This window comes from Globicephala melas, chromosome 13 (assembly GCF_963455315.2).
Source record: "Globicephala melas chromosome 13, mGloMel1.2, whole genome shotgun sequence".
NCBI classification, from domain to species: domain Eukaryota; kingdom Metazoa; phylum Chordata; class Mammalia; order Artiodactyla; family Delphinidae; genus Globicephala; species Globicephala melas.
This window is the reverse complement of record NC_083326.1, coordinates 71,057,629-71,070,054: the sequence shown is the minus strand read 5'-3', so window position 1 is coordinate 71,070,054 and position 12,426 is coordinate 71,057,629. Positions and strand designations below refer to the sequence as shown.

Sequence of the window (12,426 nt, the reverse complement as noted above, 5' to 3'; positions counted from 1 at the left end):
TCCCCTTGCTGTTGGGTGGCCTGCCTCACCTGTTGAGTCAGGCTTCCTTACATCTCACCACCAGGAGCTCCCCATGAGACCTACCTCTGGGGACTCGAGGCCATCAGCCTTCCCCAGACGTCCCCAGCAGGCTCCCCTTCCTTCCTGCCAGCCTCCTATGAGGACAACTGAATGACAACATGGTGAGGCTTGGCCTCCTGCTCGGGGATTGGGCCTGTTTCCTTGGCTCTGATCTCTTTCTGTCTGTTCTCCTTCTGTCTCTTCAGCTTTCATCGGCTCTGCCCATCTGCTGGGGGCCCGAAATCTTGGTGGTGGCTTTCATTGGCTCGGATGGGCTCAAGGACCTGGTTTGGGGTCGCTGTCTCCTGCTGTGACATTCAGAGTCTTTCCCTATCCCTGTGCTGGTCTAGGGGTGAGCTGCTTGCTTTGGGGTGAGGTTTCTGTGACCCACATAGGCTTTTAACCATGGCTCTTCCTCTGCCCCTTCTACCCACCACAGTCCCCCAGGACCTGATGGATGTCTCCGTGAGCAACCTGCCATCCCTATGGCAACCCAGCCCACGGAAATCTTCCTGTTCACAGAGTGGCTCGGCTGATGGTGGCTCAACCAATGGCTGCAACCATGAGAGGTATGAGGGGCTTGGACTGTGGTTGGAGGGAACGGAAGCATTTACCAGAGATTTGCAGATGCCCATTTCTTGCCTTGCCTTGTATTCAGAGGAGTGAACATAGGCTATAGAATCGTCCATGTCTGGGTTAAATCCTAGCCATGTGAAGTCTAGCTGTTGGAGCTTCCTTACATATATCGGTCAGCATAAACAAGATTATGACGCTGTAACAAACAATCCTGAAATCTCAGTGGCTTATTACAATAAAGGATTGTCCATCGTGCATATTCATGCTGTGTGTCTATCCTGGGTCAGCTGGGGGCTCTGGTTTCTCCACATTAAAGGGCCCGGCAGATGGAGCCACCACCATCTTGAACATTGCGAATCACGGTGACTGAGGGAAATGGAGCTCTGGATGGGGTTTAACCAGTGGTTAAATGCTCCAGCCCGAGTGCAGCACTTACATTTTCACTCACACCTCATTGGCCCCACCAACAAGGGACCAGGAAGTGTGTCCTACCACACTCCTGGAAGGCAGAAGCTGGAAATATTACTTAATGACAACCAAACATGCCTCAGTTTGCTCTTCCAACAAGTGGGGATACTAATGCTTACGTCATGTAGCTGTTGTAAGGACAAATCACATACTGGTTTGAAGTGGCCAGCACGTGTACCTGGCACATGGTGATGTTCAATAAATGACGCTTTTTAATTTATTGCATAAAGTTAAATCCCCAGATCACCTCTCTCCTTGCCCACAGGGCTTTGTCTCCTTGGAACTACGCAGCCCATTCCTGAGACTGGTCAGGTTTCCCATTGACCCCGCCTGGCCTGGCCTGGGAGAATGGAATTCCTTTTTCCTTGCTGGGCCTCTGTCCCAGTGGGCGGTCCAGTCTTCAGTCATGGGCGTGTAAATGGGGGCCAGCATCAGATAAAGCCATATACTTACTTCCTGGCCTTCAGGGTGTGGTCTCCGCGCCAGCAGTACCATCACCCGAGCAGATTCTCTGTCCTTCACGCCAGACCTACTGAAGCTGATTCTGCATTTAACAAGGTCCCAAGATCGCGTGTGTACTTTTAAGCTCGAGAAGCACTGAAATGACCAGAGATTCTCACATTTTCATAGGCATCAGAATCACTTTGGGCATCACGTACTGCTTCCTGGACCACTTACTGGAGATCGTGACTGAGTAGGTCTGTGCAGGACCTAGGAATCCACATGCTGGAGAAACCCCAAGTGATTCTGTGATGATGGTGCATATGGACAATTGACAAATGCTGCTCTAACCTAGTACCTCTCATAGTATCTGCTTCCACGTCTGTAATGATAGGGAACTCACCACCTTGCAGATGGCCAAGGCCACTGTGGGGCAGCTGTCAGTGTGGTGCTGTCCTTATGTAACCCGAGGAAGCCAAGCCTCACCAGCCTGAGGGCACAAAGAGGGTGACTTTAATGTTTAATGCCTCCACGTGCATAACTGGAGGACTTCAGCCATGCCTCCTTCCCAGTCTCGCTGGGTTTTTAACGGGTGTAATATTCCTCCACTCTGTTTTCTCCAAGAATGCACAACGCTACCTTCAGCAGTCCTGTTTTCTCCATCAATTCTGAGGCCTTCTTTCAGCCAAAACAGTTCCCCCACCCCCACCCCCGCAAATTCCCATGCAAGGAGAAGCTCTGAGGCATTACCGCCTTTGCAGTCAGCCAGAGTCCGAATCGCAGTCTGGCTCCACTTTGGTTCAGCGGGGTCACTTTAGAAGTCGGACATGTGGCTGTGTATGTATGGCTGATTCATTTTGTTGTGCAGTGGAGGCTAACACAACATTGAAAAGCAACCATACTCCAATCAAAAAATAAAAAGATGTCAAAACACTTTCTGCTGCTGAAAGAAACCCACTTCAAACTGGTGCAAATGAAAATCTCTTGATAGAACTGAGACATCCAGAGGTATGGTGGCTTCAGGCATGGCTGGATCGAGATGCTCCACAGAGGGATGTCTGTTTCTTTGGCTCTTGGCTCTGCTTGTGTCTATGATGGTTTCATTCTCAAGCTGGCCCTTCCTGTGCAGTAGTAAAAACGGATCCCAGCAGCTGCTGCCCTACATCCCACTGGCTTAGGAACTCAAGCAGAGAAAAGAGTGTCTGTTTTCTAGTAGTTCCAACAAAAGTTCCAGGGCTGATTTTCATTGGCCCAGGTTGGATCATGTGACACTGCCCCCCACCCCCGACCCAATAACTGTGACTCCAAGCTGAGTCACGTACTGGGTAGAATCAGCTCTACCCAAACCTTAGGGACAGAGTTGGGGAGGAGGTAACTCCCAAGCTGATAGCAGAGGAAGGGGCAGTGATGCTGTGTAGATAGAAACAGTAACACCCCCAGTCTACTTGACTGGCTGGTTGTAATCTGCTCCCTAGAGATAACGAGTTATGCTCCTCTCCAGCAAACCTGGGCTATGTGTGGATCTGTACTAAGTGTCTTTCTTTCCCTTCCTTCCTTCCTACAGGGCTCCCTTGAAGCTTCTCTGTGACAATATGAAGTACCAGATTCTTTCCAGAGCTTTCTATGGATGTGCGTATTGGCCTTATTTGCCATTGTGGTCTCCAGGGAGCATTTATTCAGTGCCTACTGCATGCCATCAATATCAGGGGAAGGAGCCTGACTCCTAGTTCCTAGGTGTCTAGTTTTGGTGAAGTTACATTAACCTTTCTTAGCCTCAATTTCCTCATTTACAGATTGGGCATAAAATGTCTCCCTTGGTCCTAAGGGGAGGCAGTGAACACTTGCTGGAAGGGGTTTGGTTTAATCACCATTGCATCTCCAGTGCCCACCTTAGAGGGTTTGTTTTCAGGATTGAATGGAAAGCGTGTATAAAGCCCCTAGCACCTGGCATTGCATGCAGTCGGTGCTCAGTAAGTGTCAGTCCCCTTCTCCTATAGGCAGGAGCAGAAGAGTAAGATGGCCTGATCCCTTCCCCAAAACTTAAAAACTAAATTCGGAATACAGGTGCTCTGATTATTTCCAATTAACAGATGAGGAAACTGAGGCACAGAGAGGCAAAGTGACTTGCCCAAGGTTACACGGCTAATAAGCGACAGAGCTGGGACTCAAGCCCAGGCCTGCCTGGTGGCAAAGCCTCTGTTTTTTCCACTCTGCTATTTTGATTCTTAGCAGGTTTTATTTCCCCTGTCTCACAGCCTAGATGGGGAAGGTACAATGTGTGTATTTCAGGGATTCTAGGGAAGTGTTAGTATATCCTGCTGGGGCCTGCGAAAAAACAGTGCAGGTCGTATCGGCCTGGAGAAACAGGGAAAGCATGAGCTCCCCAAGATCAAGGTTTTTGCCTGTTCTGTTACTACCATCCCTAGTGCCTAATGCAGGGCCTGGTGTGAAGAAGGCATTGGGTGAGTATTTATGGAACCACAATGGAAGAGCTTCCTGGTAGAAGGGTTGGGGGTTGAGATGGGTCTTGATGTCATCACATGGTGTGGCTCCTCCCTGATGATGGTTGAGAGCCCAGGTTCTGGAGCCAGACAGTCTGCATTCAAATCCCAGCTCAACACCTAGCAACGTGACCTGGGCAAGTGATGCACGCAGACTGTGCCTCAGTTTCCCCACCTATAAGATGGGCGCAGTAAGAGTGCCTGCTTCACAGGGTTGTAGTGAGAATCAACTAAGTTACGTAAGCTCTGGGAACAGCTCCCTGGAACAGAGTGTGCTATGTAAATGTTAGCTATCATATCATCCTCATCGTAATCATCATGATTACCCCTGTTGTTGGTAGGGGTGAGTCCTCAGGCTCCAGATGGTCCAGGGTCCTCTCTGGGACTCGAGGATGAGTTGGGGGTCGGTAGCCAGAAGGAACGGGCATGGTCAAAGCGCACATAGGCCAGCACCGGCTGAGTGCTTCCTGTGGACCCGGCACCCAGGGTGGAGCAAATGAAGGGGGGCAAGTTGGTGGGAATTGCTCGAAGGGCCAGGGCCATCTTTGAAAGCAAACCAGTGCCCTCAGCATCTCCCCAGCTACTGATTGGCCAGGGCCTTCTTTATCCCGCTGCAGTTTGAACGAGTCATCCCCTCTCTCCCATTCTCTTTCTCTTGGTATGGATTGGAGGCACCCCAGGGCACAGCAAGCCCGTGGAGTCACTGGCCTCTTCCTGCCTCCAGCCTGTGAATTAAATGCCTCGGTTTCCAGCAGAGGAGGTGCTGGGGCTGAGAAAGGTGACATGACTTCCCCAGGGTCACAGGGCTGTTAAGCAGTTAAGCCAGCAAGTGACTTTGCCTCTCCGAGCCTCACCTTCCTTATCTGGAAAAGGAGGATGATGACAGTTTGCTGGTCATGAGGGTTCAATCAGATTGCGGGTAGGACAGTACTTTGGAGACTCCGTGAGACAAGCCAGGGGGTGTTGGATGGTGGACAATGACACTTTTCCTTCCTCCCTGGTAGGGCTTGCCTACTGCAGACACCTGTCCACTGTGAGGACCCACCTGTCAGCCCTGGTCAATCACATGATCGTGTCTCCGGACTTGCCCTGCGATGCTGGACACGGGCTGACGGCCGAGATCTGGGAGCAGTACCTGCAGGACAGCACAGTAAGGCTTGGCCTGGCTCGGCCTGCCGTGGGGCAGAGACTTTGCGGGGACAGAGACTATGGGGGGACTTCTTATCATCTGAGGAATAGACGCACCTGCGTGGGGACTCAGGTGTTGTGACATCCTTGGGTTCTCCATACACAAATTGAAGGTCCCCTCCTCGAGAGTTCCAACACCCACAGCCTGCTTCTGCCCATTGGGATGAGGATCAGGGAGGGTGGAAAATACATATGTTTGTCTGGAAGGAGTAAAGAATGAGTCAGCCAGTAAGCATTTATTAAGCATCAGCTGTATGCTTGGTCCTGTATGATGTGCTGTGACTTCCCGGCCAGAAGAATTTACAGTCCAGTTGGCTACTTAGAATGATGAGAGTAGCTAAGTTAGAGGGAGGCAGCTGGACCAAGGAAACCCACCACTACATGAAACCCTTTTCTCTCATCTTTGTCTTAGGGCTCGAGAATTCTACCATTAGCTATTTCACCTGGAGATAGATTTCTAAGATTTTCTTATTAGAGTACAAATATTCCTGGAAGGGAAATGTTTATGTGTGAGAAGAGTTTCATGGAGAAATAATTTGGGAAACAAGCTTAAACAGCTTTCTGTATCCTGCAGGACTTGTCAGAGCCTTGGCTATGCTGATATGCTTGTCACGCTCAGGAAATTGGGGGAGTGTGGGAGAGCATATGGAACGTTCCTTCCAATGTATGTGGCCACAGGGACCTTCGTTGGAAAAGTACCACCTATGGTGGAAGGCAGAATCCACTCTAAGAAATACTGGTTTGCTGCCAAGTGCAGGCTTTCAGAGGAGATACCCATTTCCTCCACGCTGGGTAAATGCGGTGGCTCCGTCAGCTGCATCCCTCCTCCCTGGGGAGCGCCAAGCTGGTGAGCACCTGGCTCAGCCTGGCTTCCCCACGTTGGGGGAAGGTGCTATTCTGTGTATTAATCTGGGGATGCCAGGAGACTCAGTGGGAAAAACAAACTGATTCCCAAACCTGGACAAGCAGAAGGGTGGTTTTCTTTTTTTGCCAGAAATAGTTGTTTTTCTAAGTTACAGGAGGAATGCCTTCTTACTGTAACGATTCAAAGAATGCAGAACACAGGTGTACAGAATTTTTTTTAAGTTTTTAAATATGATCTCTCTGCTGCACCCCCCTAGTTCTGATCCCCTGAATTAATGAATAGTATCAGTTTGGTGTAGACCCTGTTATACATTTCCCGTACTTATACATCCACAGGTACGTCTATATAGATAAAACTGAAACTCATTTTTTTAATGAGGTAACATATTTTAAGTGACCAACTTACTTTTATATCAAAGGCATCTTTCAGATCTCTAAGTAAACTATTACACGTTAGAACCTTAGCACCTTATATGTGGGTGGACCATAATTTAGTCAAATCTTCCTCTAATGATGGACATCTGGGCTGTTCCTTTTTCTTTTTTTTTTAATTATTTCAAACAGTGCTGCAGTTAACATCTTTATAAGCATATACCTTTCTGTACTAGTTCTCTTATTTTGAGGGTAGAGTCCTAGAAATGTAACTGTTTGATGTCCATTTTAAATTTAAATAGATATGCCAGCTTACCTTTCTTGAAAGGTTATAGTGTTCATAATCCCTGGCAGTCTGTGAGAGTGAGTGCACATTTCCTGAGGAATTCGTAAGATTTATAGACTTCTGGGCTCCACTCCAGGGGCTCCAGCTTTACTGATTGAGCACCTCTAAGAGTGGAGCCCAAGAATTTATATTTTGAAACTTCCCCTTCCCCAGGGAATTCCCTGGCAGTCCAGTGGTTAGGACTCCGTGCTTTCACTGCCAAAGGCCCGGGTTCGATGCCTGGTCAGGGAACTAAGATCCCATGGGCTGCGTACTGTGGCCAAAAAAAAGAGAAGAAAGTTCCCCCAATGCTCCTCGCAATCTCCCCAGTCTGGGAGGCAGTATCCTAAGGACAAATTGGCTGAAACAATAAATAGTCAAAAATGAATATATTTCATCTAACACTCCTCCAACCCTTTCACAATCTGCTTGGTTGCATCGTTGTGTCAGGGAGGACTGCACTGCAGTAACACATAGTCCCTGCTATTTTAGTTGCTTGACACCATAGAGGTGTATTTATTGCTCACTTAACAGTCCTGGGTGGGCATTCCTGGTGAGTGGGCATCTCTCCTCCCTCTAGAGGGTCAGGGATCTCTCAGTCTTGTGGCCCCACCATCTTCTGGGGCCTTGTGGTCATCTGCTTCCAGCCAGCAGAGGGGAAATGGAAAGCGTGAAGGGAGTACACCCGCTTCTTCAAAGCCCTGGCTTGAAAATGGATTACGTCACTTCCTCTTACATCCTTTTGGCCAGAACCCAGTCGCCTGGCCACACCTACCTGCAAGGGAGGCTGGGAAATGGAGTCCCGCTATGGACTCCGGGAGAAGAGAACACAGATTTTTGATGAAGCGTTCACAGCCTCAGCCCCAAATAGCTCCCTAATTTTTATACAGCATTGACAAGGCTGTCAATACAATATGAATAAAAATTCCTAACAGGAACAAAATGGCTGGTTTTGCCATTGTGGTTGGGTACATTTAAGACTAGTGTTAAGAAATGAAACATGCTTTTAATTTTATAATGTGAAGTAAAGAGGTGGGAGGAAACAGGACCCTAGTTCCCTTCAGGGTAACCTTCTGGCAGTCATTGGCACTTTACACACACACACACAGGTAGGACCCTCTGGTCCCCCAGCGTGACTGCTTGACAAATTGTATCTGCAAAGCCTTTGCCTGGAAATGAATTTTTAAAAAGAAAGAGGACAAATCTATTCCACAGTACAACAAACAGTTGCTAAAGTCATTCTTGTGTGCACAAAAGCTATTAGTGTACGAAGAATCAGATGGAAATGGTTCCTTTTTGGTTTAATTCGCTTTAAAACAATTTTCTTAGTGCTGAGTCAAGATTAATAACTCCGAGATAATATTCCCCAATAAGCACAGTACACAAAATTGACTAAAAATTAAGTAGAAATGTTAATTCATTATATTCTGACCTTTGGGGTTTGTTTTTGTTTTTTACAAAAATGGGTTCACCCTCGACCTATTCTGCATCTTATTTTTTACACTTAACAATATACACTGAACGTCCTTTTATGTAGGTTCTCATAAATGCGCCTGCTGCCCAGTTACTCTCCGTGTGGTATTCCCACGTGGGGATGCAGCATTCCCCCATTGGTGGGCAGTTATGGGGGTTCCTGGGGTTTTGCTTTATTGTATGATGCCGCGATGGATATCTGGGCCCATGTGGCTTTGCTTGTTCACAGCATGATCACTGAGGGCTAAGTCTGAGAAGCGGGACTGCTGGGTCACAGAGTCCATCCCCTGGTTTCCTGTTGAGCAAATCCTTTGTTTCCCCGCACCTACCACAGAGTTACCAGGAGCGGGAGCTGCTGCGTCTCATCTACTACGGGGGCATCCAGCCAGAGATCCGCAAAGCCGTGTGGCCCTTCCTCCTGGGCCACTACCAGTTTGGGATGACAGAAACAGAAAGGAAGGAGGTTGGTTACCCCTGATGGGCAGTGGGGTCTTTGGCAGCAAGAAGACCCAGGTAATGTGGGGCTGGGGGAGCTCTGGTCCCATGGTGGACCAAGGTGGGGCAGGGAGATGTTGGGGAGTCAGGAAGCTTGGGGGCAGCGCAGTCCAATAGAAACACAACAAACGCCACAGATGTCATTTTTTTGAATAACTTTTTCATTTTGAGGTAGTGATAGATTCACATGCACTTGTAAGAAATAACGCAGAGATATCTCATCCTTTATCCAACTTCCCCCAGTGGTAACTTCTTGCAAAACTATAATATCACAGCCAGGGTATTGACATTGACGTAGATATACTGGCAATGTATCAATCTTTATTTTTACATTAAAGTCCATATTTTATTGCATTTCTTTTTTGTTGTTTACAATAAATATGTATATATTTTTAATTGAGAGATAGTTTATTTGCAATATTATATTAGTTTCAGGTGTTCAACATAGTGATTCAAAATTTTTATAGATTATACTCCATTTATAGTTATTATAAAATATTGACCATATTCCCTGTGCTGTATAATACATCCTTATACATATGTATGTGTGTGTGTATATATATATATATATCAATCTTAATCAGGCTTTCCATTTTACTTGTACTCGTGTGTGTGTCTATTTAGTTCTCTACAATTTTATCACACGTGTGGGTTTGTGTATCACCACCACAGTCAACATACTGAACATTTCCAGTGCTACTAGGGTCCTCGTGTCCTTTTATAGCCAAACCTCCCTCCCTCCCACTCACTCCCATCCCTAACCCCTGACAACCACTGATCTATTCTCTGTTTCTATAACTTTGTCGTTTCCAGAATGTTGTAGAAATGGAATCGTACCGTGTATAACCTTTGGGGATTGACCTTTTCCACTCAGTGTAAATCTGTAGCAGCTCACCCAAGTTGCTGTGCGTATCAGTTCTTGATTCCTTTTTACGGCTGAGTAGTGTTCCACAGTATGGATGGACCACAGTTTAACTCCACCTGTTGATGGGTAGGCAGGTTGTTTCCAGTTTTTTGGTGATCACAAATAAAGCTGCAGTGAACCTTCATATACAGGTTTCCATGTGAGCATAAGGTGGAATAAATGCTCGAAGGCAGTTGCTGGGCCCCATGGTAGTTCACACTTTGTTTTGTTTTATAAGAAACCACCAAACTTCTGCAGTGGCTGTACCATTTTATCTTCCCGCTAGCACTGTAGGAGCGATCCACACCTGCATCCTCACCAGTGTTATCACTAGTTTTTATGTTAGCCACTTACAGGAATGTGTACGTGGTATTTCATTGTGGTTTTAATTTGCGTTTCCCAATTGACTAGTGATACTGAACATCTTTTCACGTGCTCACTTGCCATCTGTGAATCTTCAGTGAAATGTCAGATCATGGCTTCTGTTCATTTTCTTGTTGAATTGTTTCATTTTTTTATGGTTGAGTTTGGGAGTTCTTTTTATGCTCTAGATATTAATTCTTTGTCATATATGTCATTTGCAAATATATTCCCCCAGTCTGTACCTTGTCTTTTTGTCTTCTTAACAGGGTCTTTTGCAGAACAAATTTTTAGATTTTTGAGGAGGTTCAGTGTATCAATTTTCCCTCTGAGGGATTGTACTTCTGGTGTCAAGTCTAATAATTTTTTGCTCAGCCCCAAATCCTGAAGAGTTTTTCTCCTATTTTTTCCTAAAATGTCCATGATCCATTTTGAGTTCATCTTTGGATATGGTGTGTCATTTAAGTCAAGAGTTTTTGTTTGTTGGTTTGGTTTGGTTTGGGTTTTGCCTCTGGATGTCCAATTGCTTCAGCACCATTTGTTGAAAAGGCTATCCTTTCTCCATTGAACTGCTTCTGCACCTTTGTGAAAAATCATTTGGGGTACATTTGCAACAACATGGATGAATTTGGAGGGTATTATGCTTAGTGAAATGTCAGGCAGAGAAAGACCAATACTGTATGATATCACTTATACTTGGAATCTAAAAAATAAAGCAAACTAGTGAATGGAACAAAAAAGAAAGAGACTCACAGATATAGGGAACAAACTAATTGTTACCAGTGGGAAGAGGGAAGAGGGGAGGGGCAAGATAGAGGTGGGGATTAAGAGGTACAAACTACTATGTATAAAATAAATAAGCTACAAGGATATATTGTACAGCACAGGGAATACAGCCAATATTTTATAGTAACTATGAATGGAGTATAACCTTTAAAAACTGTGAATCACTGCGTTGTACACCTGAAACTTACGTAATATTGTGAATCAACTATACCTCAATTTTAAAAAAAGTGAAGGAGAAAAAATCAGTGGGGCTTATAGAGTGGCATCTATTTCTGGATTCTCTATTCTGTGCCTTTGATCTAATGCCACACTATAATTAGTAATCTTCAGGTAATACCATACTGTCTTCATTACTGTAGCACATATGGAATTTTAAATGTTTTAGTAGTTACATTTTAAAAAGTAAAAAGAAACAGACACAATTAATATTTTTAAAGTTTTAATTTTAACATAATTTTAAGTTCATGCCAAGTTGCAAAAGTTGTGATGCAGAGGTCCTAGGTACCCATCACGCCGCTTCCCCCAATGGAAACATCTTACAGAACTATTATATATAGTGTATTATCAAAACCAGCATATTAAGGAAATTGCCTGGCGGTCCAGTGGTAAGGACTCGGCACTCTCACTGCCGGGGCCCTGGGTTCGATCCCTGGTCAGGGAACCGAGATCCCAAAGGCCTCGCAGCCAAAAAAACCCCAAAAAACAAAAAAACAGAACATTTACATTGGTACAGTACAACCTAGGATTTCATTAGTTTTTGCATCCGCTCCTCTGTGTGTGTGTGTGTGTGTGTGTGTGTGTGTGTGTGTGTGTGTGGTTCTATGTCATTTTATCAGGGTGAAATTAATAACATTTTATTTAACCCAGTATATCCAATATATTACCATTTCAGCATGTACTCAATATAAAAATTATTAGTGAGATATTTTACATTCTTTTATTCATACTGAGTTTTCAAAACCCATTCATACTTTACACTCCATGTCTGTGTACCATCCGTGCTACGATTTACTAAGTATTTGTCTCTGAATTGATTCACTTAAAAATTTATATAACTTACTTAAAAAGGCATTTTATATCCCTGCCATCAATGGAAAGCCAATATGACTTGCCAAAAGAGAAGGAAACTCCAAAAATAAATAGAATGTGACAAAATGAAATAATTCAGTTCTACCTAGATGTCACAGGCTGCCTGAGGCCGCTCTCTCTTTGTTTAGAAGGGAGATTATAAGGTATTAAGGATGGATTAAAGACACGGTAGTGCCAGACTGGCCTTCCTCATAATCAGAAAAGTTGAATATGGAGACTTTCTCACACTGTGGTTCCGTATGCTGAGGCTGTGCCACGAGCTGTCGAAAATGATCTCAGGACCAGCATGAGGATTCCGGTGTGGCAGGCCCCGTGCTCGGGACTGGGAACCCAGAGGTGCATTAGATAAGGTCTTTGCCAGTTTAGGGGGGTTCATGCAAAATCAGATGGAGGCAAACTCAGGGGCTTTAAGAGCACAGAGGAGGCACCTCCACCGGGCAGAAGCCTACCTGAATTCTTTGAAGAGGTTGCTTTCCAGGCGAGGAGACTGAGGAAGGGCTTCTAGGAAGAGAGATGCCTGCATG

General features: G+C 45.6%; 1 protein-coding gene across 5 annotated transcripts in view; it reads left to right on the top strand.

The window, feature by feature from the left end:
- SGSM1 (small G protein signaling modulator 1) overlaps positions 1 to 12,426 on the top strand; it is a 77,865-nt gene that overhangs the window by 45,619 nt on the left and 19,820 nt on the right. For all 5 annotated transcript variants that reach the window (XM_060311150.1, XM_060311152.1, XM_060311151.1 and 2 more), the window contains 4 exons: positions 500 to 629; positions 3,110 to 3,174; positions 5,051 to 5,196; positions 8,603 to 8,731. In XM_060311150.1, the coding sequence (XP_060167133.1) occupies positions 500 to 629; positions 3,110 to 3,174; positions 5,051 to 5,196; positions 8,603 to 8,731 (470 nt within the window). The remainder of the gene's footprint in view (positions 1 to 499; positions 630 to 3,109; positions 3,175 to 5,050; positions 5,197 to 8,602; positions 8,732 to 12,426) is intronic.